General features: G+C 37.1%; 1 protein-coding gene across 1 annotated transcript in view; it reads right to left on the bottom strand.

Moving 5' to 3' along the window:
- The window catches only part of dysc (whirlin protein dyschronic), a 237,101-nt gene that overhangs the window by 12,074 nt on the left and 202,193 nt on the right, over positions 1–22,834 (bottom strand). The window contains exons 11-13 of the mRNA XM_089231819.1: positions 12,040–12,291; positions 9,866–9,997; positions 6,245–6,556 (exon numbers count right to left, since the gene is read on the bottom strand). Of these exons, the coding sequence (XP_089087945.1) occupies positions 6,338–6,556; positions 9,866–9,997; positions 12,040–12,291 (603 nt within the window). The 3' untranslated portion in view covers positions 6,245–6,337. The remainder of the gene's footprint in view (positions 1–6,244; positions 6,557–9,865; positions 9,998–12,039; positions 12,292–22,834) is intronic.

The following is a 22,834-nucleotide window of genomic DNA, read 5'->3' as shown; positions in this document are numbered from 1 at the left end:
TGATTTTTCAGAGCTGCCATCTATATCACAGAAGTGAAGTGAGTGATGTGTAGTGACTGAATATTTGTACTGTTTGTAGGACTGTTGCTCTCTGTGGCGAGACTTTTTAATGGAGAGATCGGCTCGCATTTGCGCCTCGAAGTTGGGAACCACAGAAAACCAACTTCAGCCGACCACCACTGCGGCGACGGTGGGGGTCGAACCCGGATCCCCGCGATGCGAGTCCGCGCAAGTCCGATCAAGAGAGCTAGATTTTTGTTTCTCATATCGATCTTGAGCGCATACTCTGAAGCACCTAAATCTCGAATTTCATTAGCATCAGTTGATTTCTGTGGCCACAAGGGGCTCATATACCGGTACTGACCATCCTGTATATACAGTTTATAGCAAAACTTCATTAAGGCTTTGAGGTAAATGAAAATCAACCAGAGATTTTATCTGGAAAATTGATCAAAACTTTTCCAAAATATCAGACTTTGTGAAAGTCAATCAAACAATTCGTAAATATTTTTGGAGTCAGATCGAATATTCCATGTTTTCGCCAAGACGAAACCAGATATGTCAAATACCCTCTAGGAAGATTATTAAATATTTTGTGGCAGCTCCAACAACGATAAATATTTTAGGACTCCACGAATATTTTGAAAGTTTCATAAATGCCAAACCAAAAATATCTCAACACACAGATTTAACATAAATTATCGTAATATTTTAAACCCCTAAAAAACATTCAGTCAAATTCACTTATAATATACCCCCTTGGTGATTTGATAAGTGTATGCTATAAGAGCGAGGTCTTTAAATTAGCTTATATAGCAGTTGTATGTATGCATAAAGTGCATTATTGAGATTGTTCCGGACAAAATAAGTTTAAAATAATTAATAAGCTTACTTAATCAAATTTAATATAGAATGAATATAGTTTTTGGTTGATATCTCCCGAGGGATTTAGAAAATTCCTTGGAGTTGTGAAGTACATACAGGACATACCTGCAGTACATACAGGGTATAGAACATGCATAAATTTCTTTTTAACTTATAATTGATTTTATTGAAAATATTCAAGTTTATGCTAATGGTTTCGATTCATCATTAAAAAAAAGCAACTAATGTTTATGAATTTTACTTGTCATCGAGAGATAAACCTGCTTTTGAAGAGTCTTTCAATAAGTAGAGATTTTTGGCGATTTTAAAACAGTGCGGATTTCTGCTTCTACCAATCACAACATTTGTTCATCTCTGATATCTACCAAATGATCGAAAACATACAGTAAAGTGAACATTCAATAATTTGCAGAGCATATTCCACGCAGTTTTCACAGAAATGCATAGGAAGAAGTAAAATCTTTTTACATAACACATAATTTGACTGTAAGAATAGTTATATATTTTACTAATAGGTTGCACTTTTTGGCTGTATAGACCATCGCAATATATATATATATAATTGCATTATCATAAACAATAACATTGTCACCTATAATAATGATTAATATTATTAGTCATTTTACATAATAATAGAGATAAGTATTATGTTATAATTATAATTATAACTTATAACTTTAGTTATAACTGATAATTATAACATTATCATAAAAATTTCCACTGCTTTCTGTGAAAAAAAGCATCAAGATATCACCTGCGTACAATGCATGTTATACGGATAAGTCAGTTTCAGACTTCTTTTTTCCAGGTTTTTGTTTGCAGTATGTTATATCTGAATTATTTTCTAGGTTGGGAGATTATTTTAGGTATGTTATATCTACAGTGTATGTTTTAAGTGAGGGTATGTAATAACAGAGGTAAAAATATATGCAAATGAATGGGCCGAAAATCGGGGATTACAAAACCGCATGTTATAAGTGTACTCGACTGTACATGTGAAAATCACTGACTTGAATCCAGTAAATGTTCCATTCCCTTGAACAAAGCATAAAATCTTTTAACTTAAAAAATAAGAACAAAGAAAGGAAAAAAAAAGCAAATTAATCATTAATTTGGAGTAGAAAAATAATAGCAAATAGGAAATTGGGGGAAGGGAATTCTAGGTATTTTTTTTAGCTGATTACTATTCACACAGGCCGGATATAATTTTTTCTCTCTTCCAACAAGTAAGAATTTCTTCAGGAATAATAATAATAATAATAATAATAAAAAGGAGGTTTTAGTTACGAAATGAATACCAAAGAAATTTTTACCCACTAAGACCATTTGCGAAACAGAACAAAAGAGGTAAGTCTTTACCAAGTACTAGGAGATTATATGAGACACGGGACTAACGAAAATGGCCATAAGGCTATTCTTTTACTACCATTTTATTCTTTGATGATACTTCTTCAATGTTATGTGAACTCATTTTGTTTGCTAGAAAAATTCTCCTTGTTAATGCTAAGAGGTTAATTAGTTTTTATTCGGTAACGTTTCTTTTTCTTCGAGAAAACAAAACATTGGCTAAAGAGAATAATGAAAAGAGCTATCCTCTCTTTTCTGTCCGTTCTTACATCCCATACTTCCCATTGTTTCGGTTGAGAAAAAGAAAGAAATCGATGTTCAAAAGTAGTTTTTAGTAAAAGACACAAGATAGATAGATGGATGGATAGATAGAGAGAGAAGACTTGCTGATTCATGAAGAGTCAGCTTACTCAGCCAAAGATTGTGCTCGTTTTCTGATACGATATCCACATCGTAAGATGATGGCGTCATGGGGTCGAGTTTTTAAGTGTAATTTGTCTTGCGTAAAAGAGAGTTATTGGGATTTTCTTCATTCTGTCACGAAAGACAAGAGGTAATGATGTCAGTATGTCTTGTTTTGATGGACACGAGAGTATGATTTCGATCACAGAAGAATTTCGGAAAGAATGTCGAAATCAAATCCTTTTCCCTTCTTCCTGTATGAATAATTGATGTTTTCTTTGCCTCCCTTCTCCCTTTCTACTCTTCAGCTGGTATTGGATATACAACAGTATTTATGGTGAATACAAATAATAATTATATTATAACTACCATAATTAATTGTAGCTTAATATAGTGCAACTACCCCGGCAGCTCGATATTTATTATTATTGGTTGGCACATTAAATGGGCAAAAATCTCTCTAACTCGACACGCGATGACCATATCCCGCTTAAGTCGACTACGATTTGTACTGCGTTATCATAACTCGTTTTCAGAAAATCACCCATGTGTTGATCAGTTCGAAAAGTTTTATGACATTACTCTCGTGTGTTTCGAATATTATCTGTTTCATTGTTTCTGCCATTTGTTTGTTGATTGATATGTGTCGAAAAGATTTTCCCCAAACCTTTGGATATAGGTTTACTTCCCATTATTCCTCTGTTTATAATTTGAAATCCCAAGTTGTGAAACCGCGGGTAGATGTAAATGAATTCCGTAATTTTTTGTGCGAGAGATGGTCGAGAAAACTAGATCAAAATGTTTTAAGTGAGAGAAGGAGAGTTTATCTTGGACAACTGCACTGCTCATTCACAAATAAAAGATCTTCCGGCAATCAGAATAGAATTTTTTAAAATAGAATATTCGTAGATAATAGAATATATAGAATTTTTTCCATCAATATGACAGGCACATATACACTGCTCAAAACAATTAGGGGAGATGTATACCGATAAGTAACATAAAATGAATCATCCATAATTGAAAGCCTAGCAGGAAACGGAAGAAGAAAACTTCATATGCAAATCAAAGTTCATGACGTCAAAAACCAGAAAAAGGAGATAAGGGCAGAAATCGGGATGTTGCAGAAACGTCTGTTTTACTGCCGTAACTGTGAAATTCGATTGCGCAGTATTTCTTTTGAGACAAGGTGACTTGAGGATGTCTCAACAACGTGATTTACCGGAATCCATGGCATGGCGTGTTATAGGCAGACTGAAATCCGGGCAAACACAACGTAGTGTCGCGGACGCTGTTGGAGTCGCCAGAAGCGTTGTTGCAAGGCCGTGGAATCGATTCCAAGAAACAGGAAATGTTAGACGTCGACCAGGGCAAGGTCGGCCACGCGCCACTACAGCAACTGATGACCGGTATATACGGTTAACAGCCCGTCGAAACAGAACAGAGAATGCTACGCAGCTGCAAAGACGGTTGCTCTTGGCAACAGGACGAAGGGTGTCCAGCCAAACAGTACGTAATGGGCTTCATGAGGGAGGGCTCTATGCACGTAGGCCAATGGTCTGCATTCCGTTGACCCCACGCCACCGTGCGGCTCGAGAAGATGGGCTGCTGAACATCGAGATTGGGCGCAACATGATTGGAGCCAAGTGCTGTTTACAGACGAGTCCCGATTCAGTCTGGAGTGTGACACCCGACGTGTTCTGGTATGGAGGGACAGGGGCACTCGAAATAACTCCGCATTCGTTCGTGAAAGGTCACAATACAGACGAGCTGGTTGGATGGTATGGGAATCAGTATAGGCGGACGTACGGACCTGCATATCATTCGGAATGGCACTTTGACGGCCCGAAGGTATGCAGACGAGATACTGCGACCTCATGTCATCCCTTACGCTGGAGCCATTGGAGATTCCTTTGTTTTCCAGGATGATAATGCCCGACCGCATAGAGCTCGTCTGGTGGAGAACATGCTTGAAGCTGAAACAATACAGCGTATGGAATGGCCAGCGTGCTCTCCTGACCTGAATCCAATCGTTCCATGACCTGATTCCATTGCTGCGCGACCAAGGCCGCCTGTTACTGTCCGAGACTTGCAGATTGCACTTCTTGAGGAGTGGAACAGTATTCCCCAAAGTCTGATCGATAACCTCATCGCATCCATGGCAAACAGGTGTGCAGCAGTCAGCTGTTTGAGGAGACCACACGCCCTATTAAAACTCATGCATCATGTCTAAACAGTACTTTTTTTTATCGTTTACATGTAACCAAATTGTTGCCCTGAATCATCTTTTCATGTTTTTTCCATATTTTCAAAGAATTACAGCTTAATTCCAAATTTTTTTACGTCTTTTTTCTGTATTGCGCATTGATACGCGTGTACTATCCATTGTATGCCAATACGTGGCTGTCTCGCACGGTTTTCTTCACTTTTTTGCTTGCTCCCCTAATTGTTTTGAGCAGTGTACATAAATAAACGATTTTTAAAAATTATAAAAAATGAAATGAAATAAAATCTCATTAATTATTTAACGAAGACATTCGTCTGCATAGAGTACAGTCGCCAATTGAGTAGCGTGTAAAAGCCGCTTCGAGTGGATGACGTCAGACGCCCTGTCGTCTGACTCAAGTCGGCTGTTGTCGCTCACGTAGCTAGCCGCATGTTGCTGCTTCCAGTGGACGACCGGCTTAATTCAGATAACAGCTATACCATGCTGAAAACACCTGTTGAGCAGCATCGGGCGCTGTTGATACTTGGGCGAACCTGGGAACACGCGTGCTGTTGGAAAACTTTTCTTTCTTTTTGTAAAAATTCCCCAGAGGAATGTGCACTAGGTGCATGTGCTTTAAAGTAGTACAAATTATTAATTTTGTAATTAAATTAATAGTAATCAGCTTAATGACGCAATGGACAGTAAATTTTTCGAATTAACTGGGAATGATGTACTTTTCGATGAGGAAAATGTGTTTTTATTTAATGTGCGTAGTTATGTAAATAACATAGCTAAAAAAAAAAGGAAATCATGTTCTTAAGGAAATTTTATAGCTTTAGGGTAAATCGGGGCTAATTAAATTTCAATAGTAATGCATAAGCAGCATACAAATCACATTTGTTGAGATCATGCATTATCTCAAAAACTAGAGCCGATTCGACGAAACCAATGTTAGATCCGGAAGCAGTGCCCAAAATGACTCTAAAACTACGGAAATATCTTTGCCAATGATTTACTGTATTTATATATAACGCATAGTTTTACTGCGATTTGTGCGCTGCTTATGGTATTACCAGAGCATTAATTTTCACTTTATCTCAAAAACTAAAGCCAATCTGACAAAACCAATGCCAGATTCGGAATCAATCAATCACCCCGAAATAATCCTAAAATTACTGAAATATCTTTGGCAACAAAATCAGTGTAATTATTTTCATGTAATTTTTTCGACTTAACGGCTTCTAAGATGATGTATGAGAAAGTTTGAAGCATATTTTGTGATTAGGAATTACCTTAGAACATTAGAATTACCTCTAATGCTAGCTGTTTCGGAATTACCTGTTGTATAACCATAATAATGAACATCCTGTATATTGACTTACGTATAATAAAATCACTTACTATTCTTGTTTTTATTTCTCTTCTTTGTCCTAATATCAAGAGGTTGGGAGGGGAAAAAAACTGTGCTTCGCGTTACTTTGTCGGATGATGAGGCTATTCTACAAATAATGAAGCTCGTCGAATTTCAGCTTCGGTGGTTTTGGCCGTTTCGGTGACCAGAAACTCGACCTGTTCCCGGTCCATGTTGTAGAACGCATGGGCAATCAGTTGTGCGACTTCGCTGTGCTCCAAGCCATTGGTCCTCAATCCGTCTACTTCCAAGATAATGTGGCCGACTTTCAAGCCCCCTGCATCGAAAGCCGATCCCGAACTCTGCAAATTGTTACACAAAATTGAAAGAAATTCAGAAGAAAAAAACAATCAAGAATTTTTCAATAATGATATTATTGGGGTTAATAAAATTAGAAAAGAAACTTCCATGTTAGTTTTGTCTTTGAATATTTAAATATTTTTAAATATAAATATTTATATTATTTTTATATATAAATATTTTAAATATTTGTCTTAAAATATTGATTGAAAAAAAAAACGTGATTAAAATATAGTAGGATTTCGATTATCCGGGCTAATGTGGTAATAAGGACCTTATCGAATTTTGGGGAAGCCGTAATGTTGAAAACTATGTATTTTTACATCAAAGTTATTTTCAATCACCGTATAATGCAACACAATGATCGAATGAATAAAGAAGAAAGCTACCATGAAATACTATGATGTATTTAGAGTTTAAAACATTTTCGAAGATTACATATAATACTTTGAAGAATAATGTTTCAATTTCTTCTGCCATCGAGCACTAAATGCTCTAGAAAAAGCACTATGGTGCTCGTGATAAATACGTTTAAGATGTTGGTTTAAACATGGCTCTCGTGGCAAAATCTGCTAGATTAAGGGTGCTCAACATTTAGGAAAGTGCGGGCCACTTAATTGAGTGATCTGGAACAACTACGCACGTCACTTAAGTGCTCTGTAAATGTGCCGAGGGCCACTTAAGTGATATGTAACTGTGCAGCGGGTTATGGAAGTGATTTGGAAATGTGCTGCGGGTCACTAAAGTGCTCTGAAACTGTGCCGCCAGTCACTCATGTGCTCCTTAAATATGTCACTTGAGTGATGTGGAACCGCACAGCAGAGATCACTTAAGCGATCTATAAATCTGCTGTGGTAATCTTTAGTGCTCTGGAACAGCGCCGAAGGTCACTTAAGTGAACTGAAAATGCATCACGAGTCAATCAATTACTGGAGGAACTGTTTCCTTCTCTCACTTTAAGAACTAAACACGGTGACTCTTATTATGGCAAATGCTCCCGTAAAAATTATTCTGAGATACTTCTAAAAAAGAATGTACACAGAAAAGCCAATTTTTTTAACCCCTTTTTCCTATTTCTGGACCTACTCCACTGTACACAAGGGGGGGGGGGAGGGGTAAGTGACTTTATTCGATTTTTGTCTCTTGAAAAGATCGCGGCACCAGAACTTGCAGTTCCGAATAGCCGTTTCGAAATGACTGAAAAAAATCTCAAAACTTTCCTATGGGCAGGGAAATGTTGACGAATCATTATGAAATGGAAGTGAGGAGTGACATAATAATTTGAATTAATTTTCCAGCTGGTCGACATGATGACTTTGATAATACGAAAATTCTGTGCAAATATGTTTTACAGCAAGGATGCTAAACCTTTAGGAGATTGCAGGCCACTTCATTGGTTTAAAACGTGCCGCGGGACACTTAAGTGATCTGGAACAGCACCGTAAGCATGTCCCCGCACGAGAGTAAAGCTTGTAGAGCTCTAGCCCAGGGTCCCTACGAGACTTACATCTTCGGGACGGAGCCTGGGTCATATCTGGTCCTACTGCCCAAGGGCCCGAGACAAATTTTATTATTTTTGTTTTTCCTTACACTATGAAATCACTATAGGGCCGCCAAAAACGCTCACCCTACAGACCGGCTCCAGAATGTGGAGGCCACGATCCCAATTCCCTTAACTATAAATATTTCGCGGGTCAATTAAGCGATCTGTAAGTAATCAGTGGATCGCGTGAGTGCTCTGTCAATGTGTTGCAGACCATTTAGGGCCGTATTCTCCGACATGGTTTAAACTATAGTCGCAATTTTTGGATAAGAGATCTAACATAGATTGGTTAAAAACCTGAATTTTACCAATCCGTGTCGATCTCTCACCAAAAAATTGTGACTATAGTTTAAACCACGTCGGTGAATACCGCCCTCAAGCGATCTGGAACTGTGTCGTGGGCCACTTAAAGTGAACTGGGGATGTGCCGCGGGCCACTTAAGTAATGTTGAATGCAGGGCAAGTCACTTTAGTGATCTGTCAATGTACCGCAGGTTACTTAAACGCTTTGGAACTGTGCCGTGGGTCACTGAAGTGATGTGAAACTGCACTGCGAGTCACTTGATTGATCTGAAATGTGCCGCTGGTTATGTAAGTGATCTGGAAATCCGCCACTTTGTTCATTTTTATAAAATCAGGTTTGAGGTCGCGCGTCACATCAGAAAACTCTGATAACCACATTTGGCCCCGCGGGCCATGGGTTGAGCATGTATGTGTTAGAGAATGTAAACTACAGTGAATCAAAAATCTATTTCATGACTATAGTTTTATTCATTCGTTAATGCAAGATATACAGGAAACTGGACATTGCGTAAAGATGCTGATTTGTTTTATTGGGAAAGTTGTTGATTTTTTGGAGAAGAAACATCAGCATCTTCATACAATATCGAGTTCTCTGTACATCTTACATAAACAAGTGGAGAGCGACATCACATGTCATACATTCGTTAATATTAGAACGAAATGACCTAAAAGACGTTCTAATGCAGATAAAGAAGCTATTATCTATAATTTTTATAACCTGACAGAGCAAAAATATATATATATTTGCTTATAACGAGGTCCGTTATAATGACAATTTTCCTCGTGATTGTGAACTGTCGCTATAGTGGACTTCTACTGTAGATCGGATGGTCAGAAAGTCGGTAAATCGAGCCGCAGATAATTACGACCTTAATGTAATTCAGTGATTATACGTTTTTTTGGTTTATAATTGTGACATTACAGATTCAATTTTAGTCCGTCTTCAGCGCTGAAATCATCTACAGGTTGAATTCATGCGTGCATGTAATCACGATTTTCCTCCTCGGTGTAATTAACATTTAGATTAGAAGACATTTGTTTCTTTTTTTTTTTTTTCGGCAGCTGTTGAGTACGAGAGTATTCTTTGAACATCTTCTTTGAACTTTGATTAGATAACTTTTTTTTCCATTGGAGATCCTGTCGAACAGCAAATCTTGATAATTTATCACAGTGTGAAACTCTTATAAACTTGACCTTTTTCGTACCTGTAACGTGACTCAGGTATTAACACTGACATACAGCTTTCCTCAGTATATGACTGAATAATGAAAAGAAGGAAGATAATAGCGGAGAGATTGGAATCACGTGATCACACACACACACTCATACAATCGGAGCGATTGTTTAAGGAAACATTCGTGAAAACGTCATTTTCATCATCACGATCCAACCATTCCAGAGACTCCTAGCTGTAATCATGAAGGGTTTTTAGCTGTACGTGAGTTAAGAATGATAAAGGGCTTACGTGTATGCTGATGATCCTCGGCATGTATTGGGGCGTATCTCTACCACCTTCGATAGCGATACCTAGTATGGGACGAGTTTTCTTCACGAACACTCGGAACATACCTTCGCCTTCCTGGATGGTGTGATGGCCCTTGAGAATGGAGGAAAGTAAAAGTCAAGATATACATAAGAGGGGTAACACGCAATGGTCGGTATAACTCGAGTCATTTGATAGTAATAGACTCCGGAGTTGTGTTCGGTTTGAAAAAAAAAATGAAAGCGTGTACGCGAGTATGCAGTACATAGCTGCATTTTTGGTTTTCTAGATCAGCGGTTCCCAAAAATAATCGTGGACCCCAGAAAGCTTGGTATATGCCAGGGACTACCCCATTTATAGCAGTAGAAACTACAATCATCCTAAATCCTAAATATGTCATAGCGGCCTGTGGGTTCCGACTGAAATTGGCAAACAGTGCATACCTTGAGTCATTGCTTAGCCAGTCTAGACTAGTAGTGCGATTTTCGCCATGGTTGTATATTTTATTATTTTTTAAACTACTTAGAGTTTAATATTACCCATATTGGGTTGTTAATCTAGGGGGAAAAAAGCTTAAGCAGGCAGGAAGTTAATAAAAACTTAACAGGGGGCTGTGACAGAACGTCACTTCATCAGCCTGTTAAGTCGTCATTCAGTTATAATTAACGGGGTTTTTTTAACATTAATTATTGCATATATTACCCATCCTCATTTTTAAATCATCTAACAGCGAGAATGTTCTTGAACAATGGAGGGGACATTCTATGCAGTAACTAGTAAATTCGATGAGGTAGCAATGTCCTCTACTGGATTGCAAAAGAAATAAAGCAATGTTTCATACTCCTATCGATGTCACCAGAAAAGTTCATTTTTTTTTGTCAAATCATAACAATATTACCGTTGTAGTCTACAAACTTTGCAGCGTTGCTCTCTCTTTCTTTTGCGTGTTCATTTAATTGAAACTTTTGTTTTCAAGTTTTCATTTATATTACTTTTTTTCAACTACGCATTAATTTCCTTTATAATTCTAAAATTGGGCCGTGAACCCCCGAGAATCCAGGCAACCCTAATTGGGAACTACTGTTCTAGATCAGTGGTTGTCAATCTTTTTTGCTTCAAGTCCCCATAGAAAACCGTATGCGGTTCTCGTAACGCGTAGAAACTCATCTGTGTCTTGCGTAACCGCTGGAAATACTTTTATATGGCTTGTATTATGCTTGGAATTGCGTATGTGGCTTGCTTATACCCATCAAAATGCGTATGTGACTTGCCATCTCTTTAAAATGTGTGTACGACTCGCGCACGGTTTTCAATTACGTACGTGACTTGTGCACCGCTTGGAATTATGCATGTGGCTTGAATATACCTCCCCCACAGCATCGAATACGCACGTGATACTCATAAATATTCTACCACAAATACACTTTGCACGTTTCCACTTCTTATTTCACCTCTGCTTTTCTTTCAATTATTGGTTATTTCTTGTGTACCCCGCTAACACCTATCAAGTACCTCCAATATACGCGTACCACTAGTTAGGAATCAGTGTTCAAGATGCGGGAATGCAAACCGGTCTCCCATTTGAAAAATAGGTACACTTCGTAGAGAGCAGGTAGACCTTCAACACGATACTTACATAACGTGGAAATTCAGGCATCTGCTATTTTCACTTCAAAATATGAAAGGCAGGTGGCAGCACAACTTAGAACATGAAACACTCATAACTCTAACAACATAAATACGTTATGGCCACGCATACAATCAGAACACGTTTCGGCATTGCGAAGTGAAGATCAATGCTTCGCAGACTTCTCCCCACCCAGCGAAGGTAAATTTCGAATGACCCCCCCCCATAAATGTATTGTTTCTTTATAATTTGCATTACCATAAAAAAATTGGAGAAACAAATTTCAATTTCACAGGTCTAAATGTGCCATGTCATTCATACAATGGTATTAAACGAACATAATTCCTTGGAACCCTTACAAAGTACTCACGGATCCTCCCCCTCCCCGGTATTCGTGGACAGCATGCTGAAAAACTCTGTTCTAGATGATCATAATAATAATAGCATTTAAATATCGCTTTATATTATCTTATACCCCTTCACTCATCTCTTGAAAAGGATGAACATTTTCGCCTATGTCCGAACTCACCGTAATCCTGACAGAAGCGGTCCTGTGTTGCTGGTGCTGTTCAAGTTGCTGAGCTCGTTTTCTGGCTTGAATGGCCACCGGATCCGGTAGTGACCTGTGACGCCGGACTCGAATATGCGGAACTTGAAGGCCATTGGGGGTTAGAGGAGGTGGAGGCACTGGACTCACTCGGGGAGGCTTAGGCAATTGATGGCTGTGACGGCGGGACAAGGCAATGGCTTCTAGACGGGAGAGGATTGCTTGTGCGGCATCCTGTAAATAAATGAGAAATTTGTATATATCAGAATCAGTGCCCGCCAGTACGCTTCGAGATGCTTGATTCACGCATTAAAATTCAATTTTACTCCTCCAAATTACATTCAGGAGTGAAAATGCTCCTTCAAATTTTAGGTAATGTTTATTTAGTAGATTTATTTCTCATTGTTTAAAAAAATACCCCTTCAAAATTTTGAAGAGGGGGTGAAATTACTCTTCAAGATAATATTTTCGGATAACACTGATCAGAATGTACCAATCAATAAAATATGACCACGTTATAACGTCTATGCAATTCCTTTTAATTTTTTTAATAATAAAAATGAAAATAAAAAATAATTTTGTAAAATTTATATCGACAAAAAAAATTTAGACTGGTACACAGCATAAAAATAAAAGTTTTTAATAAGATAACTATATATTTTTTAGTGCTGCACATTGGTTTAAAACAAACAGTGAATTGAGAATGACGTATTATAACAAATAGTTTGGGTTTTATCTGACAGATGGCAGCAAACCTTCAACACTCCGTGGTGTACGAAAGAGTATATTATTGACGCCGGAATCGCTGCTGCCATCTACGGAAAATAAAAAAATAAACACATCTTTAAATACAGTCGAATCCCGTTATAACGAACTCCAAGAGACCGGAGGAATCACTTCGTTATAACGAAATTTCGTTATAACAAAATATCCCAACGAAATTTCGTTATAAAGGAATTCCTGGTCTCTGCATTTTTTCTATGTAAACTTATTTAGAGGATTAGAAAAGTGTTCGTTAAAACGAGAATTTCGCTATAACGGGATTCGACTTATTCCAGAATAGTTACAACTACATTTATGTTCAGCACACCAAAACAATGCAAAATGATATAAAATTCTTTTATATCAATGAAATAATGGCTGAAGTCCTGTGGCAAACATAAAAACATATCAATCGGTATTATGAGTCATAAAATTTACTCCGATGTTTATCACAAAAATGCACGATATGTAAAATAACGCCGAATACTTTTAATTTTCATGCCGCATACCGGTTTCGAACCAACAACCAATTTTATTTTCAGAATTCAACAGATACTTTTGCTTTTATTTGACAGGCACGAGCTTGAATGGCCACCAGCACGAGCTCCATCTGAACTCTGTTTCTCGAGAATGTGTAATTAATATATTATAAGGTATAGAGTCAAAAAATTTTCTTCCTGCCATTATAATTTTTTCCATGGGTTCTCAAAATTATTTCTCTCATCAATGCTGATCCCTGAGAATGTCGATTTGATTTCACTGTCCGCAAATATTAAAAGGCTGAGAAACACTGTTCTTTATTGCGGTAGAGGTACTAATAAAACTCATTTCCTCACCCGAAAGTACACGAATGTGTCCGATGATCCAAGGTATACATGGCCGATTGCTAAGAAAAAGATTGGCGAGGAATAACGCTGAATTCACTTTTGTCCAATTAGACTCCGAAGCTTGGGGCTGTTTTGATAACCTCGCGAGAAATTCATGCTTGGGATGGCAATTGAGCTCCCTCCCTCTCTCGTTCCGGGTTTAACACGAATGCCCGGGAGAACTGCAGTTAAGATAATATATGAGTTCATGGTTATGACTGAATTGTATATGTTAATATGCGATCGAACATTAAAAAAAATCAGCAAAATATCCCTATTATCTAGGTTCGTATTCGAATTTTGCAGTAGAGTGTCTTGTGTAAAGTGCAAATACAGTGGGTTTATTTCAAGCTATCATGTGGTTTCGTGGTATAATTTACACTTTACAGTATTGAAGGCATACGAAGTTATAGAGAGAGGTTGTCGTTAAAATGTTTTCACTCGATGTACGATTTCAAAAAGGTCTCAGTTTAGTCAGAACAGCCCTTAGGCGGTTTGCGGCAGGCGCAGTCGCACCGAGTCCCACAGTTTGTGGGACTCTGCAATTATGGTAATAGAAGTGAAAAACAATATGTATATATCAAAAATACATTTTTTTTCGTAGCAAACAAGGTGTCTGAGCTTCAAACTCCATGCATAGAAATCAGCAGTGAGTAATTAATGTTTGATACACTTTGCGTTACATTAAACAACCATATTTCAATATAAACAAATTTATAACTCAGGCTACATCTGAAAGATACTCAATTTCAATCCGTGTCTGCTATCATCAATTGCGGAAGACTCTCTCGATCAGTTTCTTGATTCTTATTTTCAGTTCCTTGGATGCTACGACGTCTAATCGTTTAAAAAGAATGAGATAGGGAACAGCGGTTGGCTGTAGCTATCCCACCAAGATTGTTGATAACCCATTCTGGGTTTCCATGAGCTCTAGAGGTTGACAGTTCTAGAATGACAGTATCGCAAGTCGATATTTTCTCATGTGCTCTATTAGCTGCAACAATCACGTCAAAATACAAAACAGCTAATTTCTGGATAAATGATGATATTTGATCGTGATAATCAGAAATAAGGTTTGCAAATATACCGTTGATCTCTTGGGCATTTACACTATTTATTTATTTAATACCACGCTACAAAAAACAATCCAATTACAGCAAGGTATGAGCCTTGCTGAATACCCTAGACCGAAACATTGTAACTATAATAAAATCAAACAAAATAGAATGCAATACACAGATATAAAATACATAAAATAAAAACAAACACTAGTCAATACCAAATAAATAAAATAAAGTCCTGTATAAAATCATCGGATCAATTAAAAATAAAATGAAAAATTAATAAACACAAAGAAAAACAAAATATTCAACAGTCCAAATACAAGAAATCACCCCATTTAAATTTTTAAAAAAATCGCTGATCAATCGGAGAAAAGAAGCTCTTTGAATTTACCAATAGGTGTCGCAAATATATCTAATTCACCAGGTAAACTATCAGACAAACTACAAAAGTTTAGTAGTCGTTTAAGTATTACGTCAGCAAAGTTTTAGCCATTTTTGACCTCCCGCCCCGTCAGCAAAAGTAAGCAAAACTCTGACCCCCGTCAGCAAAATTTCTTCAGCATTGCCTCCTACCTCCCAACACATATTGGTGGGATCAGAAACGTGCGCCTCCCCCAGACGAAAAAAAAAAATTTAAGGTAAAAACACTTAAAAAAAATTAAAATTTCGAAAGAAAATACCTTTATATGTGTTATTATAATCAATTTCTATTAATTTCAATGCTATTTGAAGGGTAAGAACTCAACATTTCTATTTAAGAAATTCATTGCGACCCACCCTTTAAGATATATATGGTAAACTTTCGACCCGCGAACCAAATGTGGCCCTGAAGTTTGTCTGATATGGCTTGCTCCTCCCTCAAACCCAATTTTGTAAAAATGAACTAAGCAGCACATTTACAGATCGCTTAAATGACCCGTGGCACATTCAAAGATCACTTAAGTAACCTGCGACACAGTTCCAGAACAATTAAACTATCCGTGGCACATTTAGAGATCCCTTGAGTGACAGTTGGCATAATTTTAGAGCACTTAAGCGGCCCCCCCAGTGAGGCTCTACATCACTCAAGTTACCCGAGGAACATTCCCAGATTACTTAAGTGATCCTTGGCATAATTACGGATCACTTGAGTGATGCGTTTCACAGTTCAAGAGCATTTAAGCAGCCCGGACACATTTCCTGAGCACTTGAAGGACCCGTGAAATATTTAGAGATTGCTGAAGTGGCTCTATAAGGGATTTATCATTAGGGAAAATGTTAGTTCAGGTGCGAAAGATTTTTCTCGTTTTTGGCACACCGAGTAAGATGCCATTAAGAATATTTCATATTTTCATAAAGTGTGGCTGATGACGTAAGCATCATCCAAACCCTCCCTCCCCCCTTGTCATCAAAAGTCAGCAAATACGAAACCCCGTCCTCCCATCGATGCTGACTTAATACTTGAATGACCCCTTGCTCTCTTTTTATGTGCGAATGAAATGTGTTACGAACGAAATGAATATGTGAGTGAAATTTTAAACTATTTTTCAATTTATCAAAATTATTATTTTCTTAAATATGCCAGACACTTTCCATCACCCACCCCGTATAGATGTAAGTACGTTCAATATCGCCCCATAAGGAAGCTACAGTATATCCCTGACTTAGTTATACGAAGAAAATGATTTTTCACAAAATGACTCGAAGAGCTTTATCTTAGAAGATTCTGGAAAATGATTGAATAATCGATACTTTCATTGGCAAAGGTGTCTGCAATCGGAGACGAGGAAAAATGAATCAATGCATCTTTTATTTTCTCATTATTAGATGTTCGTATTTCGGATCGTCTACTAGTTGACGTCTGGGAATTATCCTTAAGAATCATCCTTACGGGAATTCGAAACCAAAACTTTTTGGGTAAGAATTCGAGGTAATTACAGCCTAGTTTTTATGAATGGCACGAGCGAAATCTATTCTCATCAAAACGGGAGTAGTTTAAGTTTATGCGTACGAGTAATTTGAAAAAGACTCTCGTTCACATTCAACTGAAAATCCAAAATAAACATTTCTTTAATATATATATATATATAGTTATAGTAAATGTGATGAATCGGTTCTTATACATAATAATCTGCAATTATGCATACTTACTAATCGTCTCGTTAAGTTTGTTAAATTTATCACTTTAACCGGTGGATACACGTTATACCCAAGCGTCGTTGGTAAATTTGATAAATGCTTGAAATTTATCGTTTTTTTATCTGTGATTATGCATTATATCCTAGTGTAATTGATGAATATAAGAAAAAAAAAATTCCAAATGAGTCTAATACTGAATGTGATATGAATATAGTCGGACCCCGATATAATGATAAACATGCGATATAATGCCTGTATGAATTATCATACATATATAGTAATCACAGGCGTCGGCAACCTATGACCCGCGGGTCACCGAGTGACCCATTTCATAATTTCAAGTTATCCACTTCAGTTTCGAAAATTAAGTATATGTATAATTGTATTCGAAATTTTCTTAACAACACATCGTCTTCTTAATAACATTTTTGGCTGATTTTGACCCACAGCCAAAAAAGGTTGCCGACCCCTGGTACAGTATATCATATAGTACATCATTTATCATGTTCACCAACGACGCTCCGCTTAGGTACTATGCGCAATCGCCAATAAAAAGTGATTAATTTAGGGAAATATATCGAACTCAAAAAATGTTCGGCGATTATGCATAATAATCGGGTATAATACATACTTACCAAGCATTTTTTGCAAGTTTGATAAATTTCCCTAAATTTACCACTTTTACCGGCAATTATGCATTGTACCCGAGCGTCGTTGGTAAATTTAATAACTGCCTAAAAAAAATTATCACTTCTACTGGAAATTATGCATAATACACCCAAGTGTCACATCGTTGGTAAACATGATAAACCGTACTATATGATATGTTTTACATGATATTCATGTGTGATTCATACATGTATTCATGGCCGGTCCTAGATGTTCTGCCGCCTTTGGAGAATAATATTTTGCCGCCAAACGTGTACCGGGAACAGAGTTTTCGTTCTTCACCTCTATTACCCTGATACATTGGTTCCCAAAGTGGTGATCACGACTCCCTTTGGTGGGGGCAGTTGAATATTTAATTTTTAAGATGTCGCAAGGAAATTTCCTAAATAAAAAGTTCTTGATGAGAGTAAATATATCAGATCAGTATAATAACTCTTTCTTTGAAGGGGAAGAGTGATCCCTCACTGGGCGAACCTGTTTAATTGTACTCCCCCAAAGTCAATGTGCCTACTCTAATATAGATCAATATTGCGTACGCCAATGCTCGTGACCAGGGTGAAGGGTATTTTAATGTGGTAGTCTTCTCATGGTGTAACTTGGGTAACGCGAATTCTACCACTAGTCATTTCACCGTTTGATCATTATTTGACGCAGATCTTGGTTTGGCCTTGATGGTCTTAGCACCAATAAAAAACAAACTCCAATCCAATCCGAAGGTGCGAATGCACCCTCGAATGGTTGATTACGTGGCATATATCGCAGCGAATCCGTCGGAAAAATATATGTTTTTTGTGAAGTGCTATTGTGCATTATCTAAAAACTCCCCCCCCCCCCCCACCACCTTTGCCATTCGACCGTGCATTCTATGATCAAAAATGCTTGTTTAGGTGTCTCGTATCACCTCGTGAAGTTTGTCCCATAAATTTAGAATCACCCTGTAATACAAGTGAGAAACATCAATGTGTGTGTGTGAACCTCTTCCGCCATCTATCAAATAAAACTTAAAATTCTTTTTTTTTCAATTAAAACCAGCGACCGCATTTTAATTTATGTGCCGCATAAAAAACATATATGGTATTAGTTAATATTTCTTATGTAATAATATTAGTTATCATGTTTGCCTCGAAATTTTAACAGTTGTTGTGTGGTAAACACCAGGTTAGTGAAACTCACAAAACACCGAACTCGGCTAATCATGTGTTTAATTGTAACAGTAAAATACACACTGAATTATATTTTCTGCATGTTTTACTCATATATTATTTTACCACATAATAATAACAACTATTAAAATTTCGAAGGAAACTTGACAAGTCAAATAATATTTATAAAATATCATTTAGTATCATATTATATTGCTTTTATTCATGCGGTAAATAAATATAAATCCGGTTGGTGATATTTAGTCGAAGAATTGGAACAAGTTTTATTCGATAGGTGGCAGAAAAGGTTCTGATTCATTGATATGTTTCTCAGATGTATATCAATTATAATATAATGTGTTACGATCTATAGACAATAGATGATGCGATTTGTTCGATGGCTCTCAGAAATATCAAAATCTGTTGATACCGGTTTCGGTATTGCTTAAAGGAATACGATTGGCGAAGAACTGGTGGATGGTTGGACAAAAGCTTCCAGGAGGTTACGCCCATCCAGACAGTAGCGCCACAAACCTGGTACTATGAAATTGAAATTTGTGGAATGTTCTTTTTCTCGAAGCTTCGACCAGACTTATAAATAGTAGGAAGAATGAGAATAGGGGGATGCCAGATTCCAGATTAGAGAGACTGGATGAAAAGTCAGTTGTGATTGAACTTTGCGAGAAAGTTGTTAGCTCTCTGATTAGCTTGTAAATACGTGTAAATTGCTGTTCTGTAAATAAATCTGTGTTTGTCCGTCGAACCCCTTCTTGTTTTGCAATCTCGAAGTCTTGTGGAAAATTATCCGGAACAATAATTAATGAAATGTGTAATTGTTTACAATATGTATTTTCTAGAAGACATTTTTGCTGATCAAAGTGTGATTTTCACCGAGATGCTCATTATGCCCCCGTCCATTCTGAAGCTAGGCTTCCCCTAAGACTAACTACCTAACCGTGTGATGGCTCGGTTCTCTTCTCTACACCTCCTCGACAAAGTCAATTGGAATTGACTTGATGCCCCTCTGTAAGTATGATCTCCAAAACCTGACGGCATACTCCAATCCAGGACGAGCTAAGCCCCCGGAAAAGCTGAAGAACGACTATAGGAGAACGCGAAGAGACCTTTTTAAGAATGAAACAGAGTATTCTATTCGATTTTTTCACCCACTCCTGAACAATGTTCAGAAAACCTCAGCCACTCATCAATAAGAATACCCAAATCGGTCACCCTAGTTGCGTCAAGGATAATAACACCATTCAACTCGTAAGAGAAGCGTGGGTTGTTCGAACCAAAATGGGGGACCATGCACTTATCCACACTAAAAGACATGCTCCATTCATTTATCCACGCTAAAATCCCGTTTAGGTAAACCAAAACCCTATTAATATTACATTACTCACTACAAAATATTTTTTTCTCCCATTACAAGATAAAAAACACATGGTATTTAAAAGTTCCACTTCATTCTTTCTTTCCAAGAAAATCTTGAGACACGTGACAGAAATAACGAGGGTAATATCTATTGTGATTAGTTAAATGTGCAATTTTATACGGAAGATTTAGTAAGGATTATACACGCAGCAATGAAGCTTCAGACTTATTTCTTCAAGAGTTTAAACAGACCAAAAATTATTATATCCTTCCATTATTATTAACAATTACGCTGAGCTGAGTAATCGCGATATCCTTATGGAAAAGCAAACGAGAAAACAGCGGGAAATATTTTGACAGCAGCGATGTATTACAGTCGCATGACTTCTTGTTCGTTCAGCCGGGGGATTATATCTGGAAATGACTTTTCCCTTAAGGACGACATTGATTTCTCGCTCCAGTGTTCAAAAAGTAATGAACCACCCCCAGTGCCACCAGCTTATACGATAGGTACGTAAAAATTCCGGACGAAGTCTTTTCATGGTCGAAACTCTTTTCTTCTCTCTCTCGTAGGAAATCAGAGTTCGTTTAATACGAAAAAGATGACGCTTTTCCCCGGAGAGGAGAGCAGATACGAAAGCTATTATTGAAAGACCGGAATCCATTGTACGGTCTCTCAAGTATTCCAAAAGTTAGGATCATTCCAGAGACTATTCTTTGGAAAATTATGTAGTACAACTAATTTGTCGATGTTAAGGATGGAATGTGGAAGGAAAAGAATTTTCCGAATCTTTTCGTTAAATTTGCGGAAGAATAATTTCAATCTATAATTTCACACTTGATGGAAATCAGGTGGGAAAAGGGGGGAAAAAACGCTTTCAAATTTCACTTACGTCGTGAAATTCGGTTTTACTTTTTAATACGTTCTGTTGGATTTTATTGCCTTACCTTATTCCCAATTTTGTACTGCAAACCTGAATTATTCGTTCGTCTTCACTGCGGCTAATTTCTCAGATCCACGCGAAACTATTTCGAAATCGCGCTTTAATATCGAAATTTTCACATCGTTTCGTAACCATTTAGTTTTTTTCATGCTGAACTGATAATCATACAGGTTGCATAAAAAGTCCCCCTGCCACAAACTACTGGCGAAGCATTGATCTCAGAAACATACTTCCAATCAGGAAAAAGTCACCAAATAATGTGTAGAACTCAGATACGTCATTCATGCATAGTTATTAAAATAAAAAAAATTAACTTTTCATTCAGTCACCCTGCCCTTAAAATTACAATTAGAAAGCTATTGCTCTCTCTCTCCTGAGTCAAAAAAAATTCACGTTTCTAAGTGCAATATTGACTGGGATATTTGAATTTAAAATCGGAGAAATGTTTGAAAGGATAGCCTAATGATCTTGACTGTTAGCCCGCATCATATTTGCAGATCGACGCGCCACAGTTTCTAGAGCATTTAAGTGACCAGTGGCACATTTACAGATCATTTAAGTGCCATGGCACAACTCCAGATATTTTAAGTGGCACGCGGCATCTTTGCAGATTACTTGACTGACCTGTGGCACAGTTCCAGATCACTTAAGTGATCCGCAGCATACGATTACAGTATTTACAGACCACTCAGGTGACTCACAATACATTTACAGATCACTTTAGTAACCTGCAGTGTTGTTGCAGATCACTTATTTAAGTGCACCCGCGACAAGTTTTCAAACCAATGAAGTGGTCGCCACTGTTCTAAAAGTTGAGTACCCTTGTTTTACAACAAATCTGTCAGGTTTTATTGCCTCAACAATTAAATGCTAATTTTTTTTGAGCTGATAAGTTAATGACACGTACAGAGAAAGCTTGAAAAATCAAAATTGTACTGCTTATATAGGATCTTAAAGAGGCCGTATAGAGCCTCAAAAATCACCCATAAAATAAATATATTTGAAGTACGTATATAATATTACATTCAAAACATATAACTTCTTTTTTTGTGATTCAAACGATATTAAGAGTAAAAATTTGGTTATAAACTTCAAGGTAAAAAAATGTGAACAAAACATTTTAACATTATTAGTGAAATAACACACACACACACATGGTCTGCGGCAAACAAAGTGCTGCTGTCGTTAATTGGGAAATCTACCAATTTACGTAATAGTTTGAATTCGACGTATAGAAAATACATGCAACAACTCCATTTTTGATTTATAACGCAAACGCACAATATAAAATGGAAAAAAAATGACCTCACTTGCGTGCAAAGTCGAATTCTAAATTTTTATCTTCCAACTGTAGACTTCAGTAATGAACGTCTAAAGGACCCTTTGCATGTAATGCAAAGCTAAGAATTTAAGGGTTAACTTATTCCCATTTTCTTACTGTAAACCAGAATTATCCGTTCGTCTTCACTGCGGCTGGTATCCTAGATCCAAAGAGCGAATCTTTTCCGAAATCGCACCAGTCGCTATTCATCAAAATTTTCACATCGTTTCGTAAACCTATAGTTTTTTTTCATGCTAGAATGATTATCATACATATTCGGAAATGCTCTCGGGAAGATAACTCCAGGAAGAGAAAAATGCCATTTTAAAAATTCATTTTTTTTGTCATGTAAGGAGCGAGAAACGCCATATGATATGTAGTATATCATAAAACAACTTCGCTTCACGTAGCGGAAGAGAGATGGGGGGAAAAAATTTATGCTCATATTTCTTTATGCAAATGGAGTTTTTGAAAAATTCTTTAAATCAAGTTGTAGTTACTTATGCGAGTTTTACGA

Source organism: Pholcus phalangioides, unplaced genomic scaffold (assembly GCF_987345545.1).
Source record: "Pholcus phalangioides strain wild (caught in Gottingen) unplaced genomic scaffold, Ppha-v1.0 ptg000004l_1, whole genome shotgun sequence".
In the NCBI taxonomy this organism is placed as follows: domain Eukaryota; kingdom Metazoa; phylum Arthropoda; class Arachnida; order Araneae; family Pholcidae; genus Pholcus; species Pholcus phalangioides.
The sequence above is the reverse complement of the archived record's forward strand: the minus strand, read 5'-3'. Positions and strand labels throughout refer to the sequence as shown.